The sequence below is a fragment of the Geotrypetes seraphini genome, chromosome 3, assembly GCF_902459505.1.
Source record: "Geotrypetes seraphini chromosome 3, aGeoSer1.1, whole genome shotgun sequence".
Lineage (NCBI taxonomy): Eukaryota > Metazoa > Chordata > Amphibia > Gymnophiona > Dermophiidae > Geotrypetes > Geotrypetes seraphini.
Window position 1 is genome coordinate 70280388 of NC_047086.1, and position 13824 is coordinate 70294211.

Sequence of the window (13824 nt, forward strand, 5' to 3'; positions counted from 1 at the left end):
GTGCCCCACTACTGTGCTGACATGTCTGGGTGTCCAGTCCATCACTTTGCTGGCCCCTCCCACGTTCAAAAGGTCTTATTCTAGGCTTTTTTGACTTGGATGAATTTTTGGATGAGAATGATTATAAAGATAGATGACTTAAGAGGTCTGGACGATCATGTGGCTGGACGTATAATTAGACGATTCTTGAAAAATATTTTGGACGTATTTTTCGAGAATGGACTTTAGACCCTGCCGACTTTGGGTGACTAGCGACTTAGTCCCAAAACAGACTTAGATGTATTTTTTGATTATGCCCCTCCACGTGTTTAAAAAAACGACATAAAAAAACATTTTGAGGAAATTAATACACAGCAGTTCAGATAAATAGTGATAACTTTACATTCTTACCCAGTCATGAGAAATTATCCAGCAGCCTCTAGCTATTCCTAACATTACATTCAGAGTACGCCGTGGGCTTCCAGCAACCACATGGGTAGTAGTTTCACAAACGTGGTCTGAAAATAAAAAGCCTCCAATTTTGTTCACAACTTGAATAAGAGCATTCTGTATCCTACAAAAAGCAAAGCAAAAAGCAAAAATGTCAATTAGTTCTATAAATACTGTAGCATGCTAGTTAAAAATATAATCCATATGCATTTAGGGCTCCTTTTACAAAGGCGCACTAGGGCCTTAACGCGCGGAATAGCGCGCGCTAAATTGCCGCATGCGCTAGCCACTACCGCCTCCTTTTGAGCAAGCGGTAGATTTTTGGCTAGCATGCGCTAATCCGGTGCGTGCATTAAAAACGCTAGCGTACCTTTGTAAAAAGAGCCCTTAGTTTTTTTTTCCTAAGTGTTTTATGTCATTTGAATTATAAGGTTTTGATTGATTCTAGAGAAACTGGGTCTCTTTTCCCTGGAGAAGAGGAGACTTAGAGGGGATATGATAGAGACTTATAAGATCATGAGGGGCATAGAGAGAGTAGAGAGGGACAGATTCTTCAAACTTTCAAAAAATATAAGAACAAGAGGGCATTCGGAAAAACTGAAAGGGGGCAGATTCAAAACAAATGCTAGGAAGTTCTTCTTTACCCAACGTGTGGTGGACACCTGGAATGTGCTTCCAGAGGACATAATAGGGCAGAGTACGGTATTGGGGTTTAAGAAAGGATTGGACAATTTCCTGCTGGAAAGGGGGATAGAAGGGTATAAATAGAGGATCACTGCACAGGTCCTGGACCTGTTGGGCCGCCACGTGAGCGGGCTGCTGGGCACGATGGACCTCAGGTCTGACCCAGCAGAGGCATTGCTTATGTTCTTATTAGAAGAAGGAATGACCAACCATTACTAGTGGAACCCTACAACAGTGTATTCAAATTGAAAGAAAAAGATGGGAAAGCAATGATAAAACAGGAAACTATTACACTTTTACTTAGATTGAACTTCATTTACTACCACCCATTGTTACCTTCCACTCTACTATATATTTAAACCAATTACTTTAGGGCCCATACTTTGGGAGCTCAAGTTTATTATTTTTATTTTTTTCTTTCAGAAGTTTGATATAACATCAACTATACCAAGATGCATCAGAGCAGTTTACAATTTAAAATAAGGAATACTAAAGGAGTAGTTGAGAAAGGGGTGGGTAAAGAGGGTAGCATCAGATTAAGGGAAGAAAGAGCTGCAACTGAGGTACTATGAGGCTGGGGATTATTTAAAAGCGAACTGGAAGAGCCAAATTGTTATCCAACTTTTATATTTGGAGACAGAGATCTCAAGCCAGATTTCCAGGGGGAGGGAATTTCAAAGCTGAGGGCCGGGGTATAGAAAAGCTGCATCTCTGGTGATGTCAAAGAGGAAAATGAGACAACAAGATCAACAGACTGCAAGGAACAAAGCAAGTGGGCAGAAATGTATAGGATAAATAGGTTAAATAAGTTGCTGAGAGAATGTAGAGTTAGCCCTTTAAAGACCAGTTTAAGAATTTTAAATTTAATGTGGTAGAGATGGAGAATCATTGCTTATTCTGCAATCAACAAGGCGAAGACAAGGTCAGTATGGTGGACATTATATAATAGTTTCACCACAGTGGCTTGAACAAATTGGAGATGTTTTAGGTTAGAAAGGAATAAACTATTATAAAGGGAGTTGCAGTAGTCTGAGAGATGTCCAGGGACAACAGCAAACTTCTGATAAGTCAGAGGGGAAAGGTAGGGTTTAAGAGAGAAAATGCAGTGAAGAACAAGAAAAGATGAGCATATTATAAGAACATAAGAATAGACTTACTGGGTCAGACCAATGGTCCATCTAGCCCATCCTCACAGTGGCCAATCCAGGTCACTAGTACCTGGCCAAAACCCAAAGAGTAGCAACATTCCATGCTACTGATCCAGGGCAAGCAGTGGCTTCCCCCATGTCTCTCTCAATAATAGACTAAGGACTTTTCCTCCAAGAAATTGTCCAAACCTTTCTTAAAAGCAGCTACACTATCCGCGTTCCAGAGCTTAACTATTCTCTGAGTGAAAAAATATTTCTTCCTATTGGTTTTAAAAGTATTTCCCTGTAACTTCATTGAGTGAATCTTGAATATGGAACAGCCTTGGAAAGTTGGCAGGAAGGGTCAGACAAAGCAGTGATTTGGAAAGAGAATGGATTTATACTTGGAAGAATTCAGAAATAGGCTTTAACTACTGAGCCAGGATGCAACTGCTTGAAAACAGGAGTCATGTGAGGATTTTTCAGATGAAGAAAGGGCAGGATGAACAACATATGAATGGACTGCAGCCATGGAACTCAATAAGAAGTAGAAGCAGTGCTAGAATAGGAGGATGCAAACTAGAAAGAATCTCTGTAGGAACCATGTGTAGGGATAAGAAACAGAGTAAGAGAATCCTAAATGAATTAAACATGATCTTTGTGAGAGGAATATGAACCAGGTAAGCACATTGAAGTAAGAACGCTAGAGACAGAGATTGTGAAGGCAAGGTAGAAGTAAGCTATTGTCAACACAGTCAAAATTGGAGGAAAGATCAAAGGAAACAAGAACCACTCAACTTAATTCATCAATAACAGGTATATTTTCATTATGCATAAAGAAGAGACTTGGTGCTATGACTCAAGATGAAGTATGCCTGGTGAGGATGAATCTTCTAGGAATGCATGAAACTCACCGCCCCTCCTGGCAGAGGTGAGAGATATAAGGAAAAACCACTTTCCAGGTAAGAAACTCAAGTTGAGCTGATGCCATTGTTTCAAATGGTAGCATCAACAAACAGGAAAGAACTACAGGAAGAGTCCAGACAACAGAAGGAGACTGTAGAGATGGTTTCCCAGGGAAAAAGAAATTCCATCAATAAACCTGGAAGCCTAATAGAAAAGGCTATAGTCCAAATAACAGGAGAAGGTATGAGGTATGGTTATACACAGTAAAAAAAAAAAAAACCCTGTCGTGAATCTAGAACCCAGAGGATATGTAGAAAAAAGGTTGACCCTTGACTGACAAAGGGAAAAAATGCAATAGCATTGAAAAGAAGTCTGAGAGATATAGACTCGAGACTAGAATCAAACAAAAGAAAAAATAAGCCAAGACAAATACCACCGGCTAGGAAGGTGGAACAGGCAGATAAAAAAAGACACCAGGAAAAAAGCCGAAACCATTTTTGATATTAACAAGGTTGAGTGGCTGGTGTCCGGGAAACATCCAGAAATTAACAAACGGGCTGAGAAAGATGTAAACTAAATTGACACAGCCCGAGGAAAAAACAATGGAGATTGGAATAAATCAAAGATTCCTGAGTCAGAGTGAACCGAGTAAGAAAATTAAAAGAAGAAAGGGCTCCCTAAAATTGAGTTGAAGAAGAAGGAAGAACCCATGTTGCCTGGGCCACCATGAAGTAAAGAAAAGCATGGTGGCTAAATTTCTCTTGAGCCTGAATAAAATGCTCAACAGGAGAAGAAGTGGAGGGAATGCATATAGAAACATGCCCATCCAATCCAGGAGAAAAATATCTGTTGCCAGACGAAGAAGGGAGTAAAGTCCAGAATAAAAACCTGGGGCAACTGGTGATTGTGAGGAGTCGCCAACAAAACTGCTTGTAGAGCGCCCCCCTTGAGCAAAAATGGACTAGAGAGTTGTAAAATGGTAAGTCCATGCGGGAGATTAAAGAATCTTGCTGAAAATGACTGCTAGGAAATTCAGCTCCTCATGAATAGCAGCAAGAGCAGATAGCAAGATGCCACTCAAGACCATAAAAATAGGGCCTCCTGATACAACAGGAGAGAGCCCTAGCCTCCTTGCTCAATTATATGGAGTGCATATAATTGACTGGATTGACTGTGCAAGGGAGGAGGACTTCAGGACAGAGTAGATGATGAAAAACCCATGAGGGTAAAAACAGCACTCAAAAAATTAGGAAATGGATGGAAAAAATCTGTTCCTTGGCAGTCGAAAGAGTCTGAGGCTACAGATTGCCCATATGAACCCCCCATGCAGAAAAAGATGCAACAGGCATGATGACCATGCAATGAGGGGATAAATAAAAAAGGGAATCTCTGGATAGAGAAGAGATCAGCCTGATACCACTGGAAAACAAAAGACTACTGAGGAGTACAAAAACGTAGTCTGACCCGTAGCATAACTGAAACAGGAGAAGCCCTGTTGCTCAAAAGAACCATCATGTGACTGTCAGGAAATGATTGAAAAAAGAAACAACTATTGACCCAGACAGATGAGAGATTGAAAGCAATCTTAAAGAAGAAACACTCTCACAAGAGTGGTGTCAAGGAGTACCCCAATGAAACACAGACATGAATTCGGGTATGTAAACTGAAAATGTAAAGAAAATGAGACAGTTTGAGAAGGTGTCTGAACCATGGCCCAAGAAAAAACAGCCGGGGAAAACCAAATGTTTAAAAAGGGAAAAAAGGAGAAGGCCCTGTAATCAAATAGATGTGGCCAGCACAATCAGACAGTTCCTGAAGAATCTGAGGGCAAATACCAGTCGAAATGAAAAAGCTATACTGGTAAGGAGAACGGCTGAGTAAAACTGAAAAGCATAGCACAAAAGCCGTATGAGTGGGAGCATGTGGTGGCTGCCTTGAAAACCAGGAAGCAGAGCTATGAAGTCTGAATAAGGTGAAAACTAGTCCTGAATAACTTCTGGACTAGAAAAAAAGAGATCTGAGATGCAGAAAAAAACACAGTCTTCCAGTGTACTTGAAAATCAATAGAGAGAAGGGATGAGAATCCCTAACTCCACTAATCGAAGAGACCCTTCAAGGGGAATCAGCAGGAGAAACAAGGAAGGACTGCACAAGATCCCACGGAGACTCCGTTAGAGAAACAGAAACTGAGAGCAGGGTGAAAACATTAAATGTATAAAACCTGCCATATGAAGAAAACTTAGAGAGCTAAGGCTCTTAGTAGTACATGAAGAACTGAAAAAACAGTCGCCGTGAAGGGGAAGACTGCTACTCAGATGGGACCAGAGAAGCTCACCTAGTCCTTTGTGCAAAGGAAACATGTCCCAGCACGGTCCTAGAAACACCAAAAAATGTTCCCCAAATCAGACACATGCATTAACCTGTCCTGGTGAGTGATGATAAAAACAGATACTCAATTTCAGACCAGATATGTCAGAACAGGTACTGAAAACATAGACACTGTATGTGTAAGCAGAGAAATTGAAAAGCGGCTACATGGAATGTGTGAACAAATGTATGCCAAGGAAAATCAGTCAGACAGCATAGGAATCTACTAAGCCCATGTGGCTAACCGGTCCCTAGCCTTGTCCACTCTGCCCAGAAAGACAGAGGCCTACACACTCGCTGGTAGAAAGAACTCTGACTGCTGACTGTTTTGGAAACATGTTAAAAAGTTCCCGTAGATATCATGGAAGCAAACAAACCTTGAGTAGATAACTACAAATCAAGGAAAAGAAAATCCTTAGAGAAGGAAATGACTATACAGAGTCAACTTCCAAAGGAATGCTTTTACAGACAGTTTCCTAAGGGATCTGTAAAAACCTTATGTTGTTCTTTTTTGTATTTTGAACCCCACGGAAGGGAAAAAAGAACATGTGATGAAGAAGCACCCACCGCTTCAGAGAGATATGGTGTGAAGTTCCAAAAGAAAGACTGCATACACTCGATTGCTCCCCTCAACCCTGAAGAAAAACATTGTTTGAAACATGCATGTCGGGAGAGGTGGCATTGATGAACATTTAAGAGCTAACCTCGAAGCTAAGTAGCTAAGTAATAAGATTAAATTAGAAGAAAAAGACATTAAGTAAGGAAATGAAGGAAACTAAAATGAAATACAATGAAGAAATAGTTATGGAATTATGAAATTAAGAATAAGTATGAAACTAAATGAATTTTAGAGTTTTGAGTAAATAAACAATAAAGTGGACTGATGAAGACAAGAGATTGCTGGGCATTATTCATGATCCATTTGATATCCGAAGGTCCATACAAATGAAAAAATAAAGAATTTATATATATATATATATATATATATATATATATATATATATATACATACATACACACATATACATATATTATGAAATATATGTTAGTACAGGAACCCTGACCCTTCATTCCCCCGCAATAAACCAACACCCTCCCCACCTCACCCCCTTTTCTCTCCCCCTCCCCACCTTTGGCCCTCTTCTCCCTCCCCCTTTCCCTTCAATTCGAACTCTGATTAATTCCTACTATAACTCAAACATTTCCTTCCCCGTTGCTTGTGATTCCGACAAAATGTTGTAAATCCGTGTTCAGATCGGATACTAATTTAATTGATGTGAACCGCCTAGAACTCTTTGGGTATGGCGGTATACAAGAACATAATAATAATAATAATAATACTAGACCAATAATCTCTTTACAGTGTACATGGGGCCGCAATATATAAACAGGCACCATATAGCTTTACAATATTAGAGATTTAAAAAGAGTACAGAGAATAGTTAGTGATTTAGAGAGAAGTGAGAAAGGAACTCTGACATATTGACATGGGTGTCGATGTGGACATCGACATGAATCATAGAAGTCAATAGTGACAAGGGTGCCGACATCAATCATAGAGGTCGACACCAATCATAGATGTCAACATCGACACAGGGGTCGACAGATACAGTAAAATACGCCGATACAGACAGAAATCGTGGACATGAAAGAAACACTGCTGAAAAGAAAGCACCGGTACCAATGGAAGCAGTGCCGGGACCATCGTGCTACACTCCAGAGATGAAAATACTGGTATCAAGGCACACATCACTAAAGGAGCAGAAAGAAAATGACACCGGAGTAGAAAGAAAAGAAGACTAGTACCCTTGGTCCATGACCGGTACCATCAGTGTTGCTCCATGCTTCCAAGATGAACATGCCCATATCAAGGCAGTCATCGACATCGAAGTGGAGCCAGAGAGGAGGCTAAAAAGAGGTTGGCAGGACTTGACTCACTGCTACAATGACCAAGGTCGGCAGGATTAGACTCACTGCTACAATGACCTGAAGCCCAAGGAAGAAAAGAGTACCAACTTACCAAGAGTAGGATTGGGCCTGTCAAAGTCGGTGCAGACTGGAGGAGCGGTGCCGGAAGTATGCTGGGCACCGGATCACTGACGCTGGCTGGTGCCGGATTCTTGGCGGCGCCGACGACAGAAAACTGCTTCTGAAGAATCCACATGAAAATGCGCTGAAGAGGAAAAAAGCAAGGGAAGAAAAAAAAATCGGCAAGGCCGAGGTCCCGACATCCCAAAATCACAGAAGGATGTCGGTGAAGACAACCGCGTGGAGGAAAAGTGAGCAGGAAAAACCTGCACAGAACAAGAGCCATGAAGTGGGGAGAAAACAATATGGCAATCCATAAGGCCTCACCAAGCCAAATGACAACGGTAAAGAAAAAAAGAAATAAACTATAAAAGTTTAGTGGTATATAAAGGGTTGGTTTTTAAAAAAAAACTAAGGATAAAAGAAAAGAAGAAACTGACTAAAAAGTCAGAAAACTGCGAGAGTGGGAAGGCAGCGAAAAGAAAAATTTTATGAGGTGATGGTCCAATCAAGACACTGGGAGGATCTGGTTAATATGTATTCTCGAAGTGTTAAGAGAGTAAGCAGAGTGAGTAAGAATAAGGTCAAGTGACCTTTAGTATGAGTACTAGAGTTTACTGTTTCCATCCAAGTAAATCAAGCAATTCAAGAAATTTGCCTGCTAAAGAATCACAGGAGTAGACAAGGGGAATGGCACTAAGAGCACAATAGCAGAGGAGAATATTGAAGGAATAGGAAGTAAAAAAAGAAAATCAATACCATTTAAGTCTGGAGCATTCAGTTTAAAGAAGTAAAAAGTTTCTTTAGCTAGAAGGAAGATCCCTCCCTCCTCTTTTTCCATGATGAGGTTTAGTGAAAAACAGTGCATCCCAGAAGACACACGGAGCTGATAACCACTGTATATTCTTGTAGAAGACTTTTTGTAGGACTTAAAGAAACAGAGTAAGTCAGAGCCTTTGTCTCTAAAAAGATCAAAGATCACTTGGGATTTGTTCTCCTTTTTAAACTTTAGCACCAGCAGCCTGGTTCCATCCTCGTTAAGGTGGAGTCCGTTCTTTCAGAACAAGCTCACTCTGTCCCAGAAGGTTGCCCAGTTCCTAACAAATCTAAACCCTTCCTCCCTGCACCATCGTCTCAACCACACATTAAGAATTCAGAGCTCTGCCTGCCTCTTGGGTCCTGCGCATGGAACTGGGAGCATTTCTGAAAATGCTATCCCTGGATTTCAGTTTTCTACCTAAGAGCCTAAATTTGGCTTCCAGAACCTCCCTCCCACATTTTCCTATGTCATTGGTACCTACATGTACCAAGACAGCTGGCTCCTCCATAGCACTATCTAAAATCCTATCTAGTCCAGGCAGGCAAGTGACCAGGCGATCCTCACGTCCACCAGCCACCCAGCTATCTACATGCCTAATGATCAAATCAACTACAACAGCTGTCATAACCCTTCCCTCCTGGGCAGAGGCCCCTGGACACACATCCTCCGTGTGAGAGGATATTGCATCTCCTGGTGGGCAGGTCCTAGCTACAGGATTACTTCCTACTTCACCAGAGTGATGCTCTCCTTCTAGACTGGAGCTGGGACTTCTCTACAACATCCCTGTTGGTCTCCTCTATGTATTTCTCTCTCTCCCTGAGCTCCTCTAAGTCTACCACTATAGCCTCAAGGGAACATAATCATTCTCTGAGAGCTAGGAGCTCTTTGCAGTGAGTACACACATATAACTTATCACCAACGGGGAGAAAACCATACATGCAACACTCAGTGTAAAAGACTTCTCGCCTTAGGATTATATTATATGCTTTATTTAGTGTTTGTTTCTTAGATAATCTTAGGCTTATATTGGATGCTTATTTAGTGTTTGATTCTTTAGCAGGTAATAAAATATAGAGTTCTCCTAAGTAGAATTGACAATAAATTAAGACTATAAGTAAAGAAATGAGCTAGGGGTGGGCCTGCCAGAAACTATAAAATATTTGTCACCTGTGGAGTCAAAGGAATCACATGACAATAAAGGGGTTATTAGGAACAGCTCAGTAGTACTTTTTTTCAACACTAGAACAAAGAAAGCTATCAAATATTCAAAACTTACTCAGAGGGCATACTGGTCATGACTAATGTTCTTGTTGGCTAAAGAAAAGAAAATAGATTTAAAAAAGTTAAATTTTTATTTTACACAATGAATATTGCTCACCAGCACAAATGATATAAGTAAATAGAGAAAACAAACTAAAAAAAGATTACACTGAATCCTCAAATATGCAATACCATATTAGTCTTGGAAGTTTACCCCTAAGAATAAAAATGTAAAATTCAGTCAATTCACAAGATACATAGATTGTCTGAATATAAACATTACGCGATAGTATTCCTGTTGGTCAGTTCCTGAGGCTCAGAAGGATATGCTCTAGCAATCAGGAATTCCATACGCCCTCTTCCTGTGAGACTATCACTGGAATGCTTTCATGTTTCCCTTACATATACTGATATTTGTCAACATTTCCTTATTTCTGATCTGAGGAAAAGGGGTTACCTCGATAGCTAATCATAAAATGCTTAAGATAGTCCAATAAAAATAACAAGAAGAAACCTGTGCTCTTCAGAAGTGCTTCAGTTAACTTTACCAGCCCTAGGGATTATAATCTTTGTGATACTGGACAGAAAACAATCTCAGGCCAAGTCTAACCATTTAGAACTTCTTGCCACCTGAGAAATGACACTTTTCTTACAGGGATTTTAGAAAAGCATTGAAAATGTGGTTATTTTGTACATCTTTTTAGCTGTTTAAAAGATACTGATAGTTACTGAAACTTAAGTGTTGTATTTATTTTTTATCTAAGTTTTCTCACTCATTATGAAGAGATACTGTAGAGTAGCTACGTAACCAATAGTATCCTAGATCTTACAGTCATCTTGTAAATTGTTTCAGATGTTCATTGGAGTTTAAGAGTTTTTGGAAGTTGCACAATACCAATGATATTATGTTGTTGGCTTTGTAATCTACCCCGAACCACAAGCTAAACCAGAATAAAAGTGCCCAGATTAAATTAATATTGGTTAAAAATGTAGCAATTTAAATATAGAGATATGCATTGGGCTGAGAACCTGGGGAATTGTGTTCAATTTTCACTGTAGCTCCTTGTAATCATGGGCAAGTCACTTAACCCTCCATTGTCCCAGGTTCAAAACTTAGATCGTGAGCCTGCTAGAAACAGAGAAAAGTACCTGCATATAATATATGTAAACTGCTCTGGTTGTACTACAGGAAAGGCAGTATATCAAATCCATGACCATTTACCTTAAAATGCTGGGATCTAATAGAAACAGTCTTGATAGGAAACTTGCAATCATTTATAATTATTTGGCTCACCTTTTTCAGTTGTAGTTCAAGGTGAGTTAAATTCGGTACAGTAGATATTTCCATGTTCATGGAGGACTTACAATCTAAGTTTGTACCTAAGGCAATAGAGGTTTAAGTGACTTGCTCCGGGGTCACAAGAAGCTGCAGTTGGATATGAACCAGGCTTCCTTGGTTCTCAGCCTGCTGCTCCAACTATTAGGCTACTCCTCCATTTCACTTTGTTATTAAATAAGTGTGGATTTCATTTATGGATGTGGATATCACAATATTATTCATTTCTATGACATGCTTTTTAAGATGAGTGATTGGGATTGAATGAAAGAAAAGGATGGATATTTACAGAAAATAGAATAAAAATGCAAAAATACATCTGAAATAAGTGAAATGAGACTGGAAAAGGAGTGGAAGAGAAATAAAAACATTAGCTTTCTTAGAAAACTGTTTCAAATATCTCATGTTATATTGCTGTTTTAAGACCAATTGGGAGAAATGTAGGGGTGGGAAGAAAAGACTGAATTGTAGATTCCTCTCACAGATGTTCTGAAAGCAAACCATTGGCCAAATGTTTTTCTAGGATAATTTTACAGTTCTAAGAAAATTCTACTGTGGAACAGAAAAAAAAGTTTATGGTCTGTTGGGTGCTAATTAAATGTGGTTCAGATAAAATATAAAATATGTTGCATGATATGATGTTGGCATCCTCTCAAATAATTTAATGGTAATGTTCATATTATATACTGTATCAACTCATGATTTCAATAAAAATGTGACCATAAAAAGAAAGGACTATAGATCTTGCAGACAGAGTTACATCTAACAAAGCACTGTTGTACAGTTGCAATGTTTTCCTTAGATAGCAGGATTGACTGGACACCAATGGGGCCAGGACAGACCAGTTCTCCCAGTGCTCAGAATGAAATGTAAAGATCCAAGCATGCATGGTCCTTCCCATGTGTGCCAGTCTCTTCAGCTAGTTCCACAGCCAAAGAATTAAAGTCACTCTCGGGCAGGTGGGAGAAACTGTGCGCCTTCTAAGTCCTGCCTTCTAGAGAAAAAGCAAAAATACTTACCTGTAGCAGGTGATCTGTGAGGACAGCAAGCATATATTCTCACATTTGGGTGATGTCATCAATGGAACACAGTATGGACATTATCAAGTGCACTGTCACTTTAAATTTTTGGCAGTGCCCACAACACATGCATGAAGACAATAATTTTGGAATGTTTTTAGAGCATTGCTTATTGCTCATAATTTGAGAGGATTGATATGGAGGGCTTGTTCATGGTGAGACCATACCCCTTGAGTGTATAGGCTCTTTAGATGAGTTCCCCCATCCAAATATCGAAGCATCTGTGGCTAGAAGTTTTTGGCTTCCGATCACCCATTGAATCACTTTAAAAATTCTACTTCTCTCATTCAAAACCCTCTCTTCAAATGAACCACAATTTATTGATAAATTACTCATCCCATACAGTATTTCATGCTCACTTCAGTCTTTGAACCCAAAAATTCTAACAGTCCCCTCCTTGAAAATCATTGGGACACGATGACAAGCTATATTCTTGGTGATGGTGCCGCAGCTCTGGAATGCTATGCCACAACATCTAAGAGAAGAAGTTAATCTGACCCGTTTTAAAAGTACTGTAATTTGAAAAGCTTTTTATTTAAGGATGCTTTCAACCTTTAATCCACGTTCTGTTTTTATACAACATATCTTTTCCCAGTTGGATCCTCTTTAATCTTATATTTCCTGTACCTTGTTTCCTATTCTTTTCTTCTATTTTCTTCCTTTTAATCTTTTTGATTCCCTGCCTCACTGTTTTTCCCGTACATGTTTCTCCTCTGAACTTTGAAATATTAAATTGTAGTTCTACCCTCTCTTTCCTTTTGTATCAGTTGGTCTGTATGTTGAATTATCTACCCTATTTTATAGTTAAGTTTCTGGATTGTAAAAATACATGTTTATGTTTTAATAACTTTATTTTTTTTGTATCTCGCTTAGTAATACAAAATAAGCGATTTTTTAAAATTTTAATAAAAATTTGAAAAATAACAACTTGAAACTTGATGGCGGGGGTATCTCAAGTGAGATTGTGGAAAACAATCGGTAATTGAGGTCCGAAGTGACTTAAATTAGAGCAGACAGATATCCCGTGGCTTGAGACAATTAGATTGAAAGGGACCATTGTGAAGACATTTAAATTGAGTGACATGCACCGTCAATGCCATATAACCAAGAAGGCATAAACAATTGATGAGCAGAAGTGTGTTGTAGGTTAGACGCTATTTGGCAGATGAATGATATTGTCCACTTTCTGTTTCAGCAGAAAAGTTCAACCCTGAGTAGTATCCAGGAGAGCCCCGATGAACTCTAGCACCTGAGAAGGAAACAGATGTGACTTTTGGTACTTGATGGCAAACCCAAAGAGCTCCAGAAGATGAATTGTTGAGTTGATGGCATGCTCAGCTGTTTGCAATGATGAAGCTTAATCAATCAGTCATCTAAGTAGGGAAATACGTGAATTTCCCATGTACAAAGAGCTGCCAAGACTACAAGGCATTTCATGAAAACTTGAGGGCAGAAGCCATTCCGAAGGACAAGACTTTGTATTGGAAATGTTGAGAACTAATATTGAAGCAAAGATACTTTCTGTGAACAGGTAGGATGGATATGTTAATGTAGGTCTCTTTTATATCTAGAGAGCATAGCCAATCACCTTTTACCAACAGAGATAGAAGGGTTCCCAGAGAGACCATATGAAACTTCTCCTTCAACAAGTATTTATTTAAGCCTTGGAGATCTAGAATTGGTTGAAGACCTAGAGTCTCTTTTGGTATCAGGAAGGCTTGGGACATTAGCTGTATCCTCTGCCTCTATATACAAGAGAGGTCAATGAAAGCTTGAAAACTTCATTTG

At 39.4% G+C, this 13824-nt stretch overlaps 1 protein-coding gene across 5 annotated transcripts in view; it reads right to left on the reverse strand.

The window, feature by feature from the left end:
• MCPH1 (microcephalin 1) overlaps positions 1 to 13824 on the reverse strand; it is a 490428-nt gene that overhangs the window by 359013 nt on the left and 117591 nt on the right. For all 5 annotated transcript variants that reach the window (XM_033937330.1, XM_033937327.1, XM_033937326.1 and 2 more), the window contains 2 exons: positions 9638 to 9675; positions 391 to 553 (listed from right to left, as the gene is read on the reverse strand). In XM_033937330.1, the coding sequence (XP_033793221.1) occupies positions 391 to 553; positions 9638 to 9675 (201 nt within the window). The remainder of the gene's footprint in view (positions 1 to 390; positions 554 to 9637; positions 9676 to 13824) is intronic.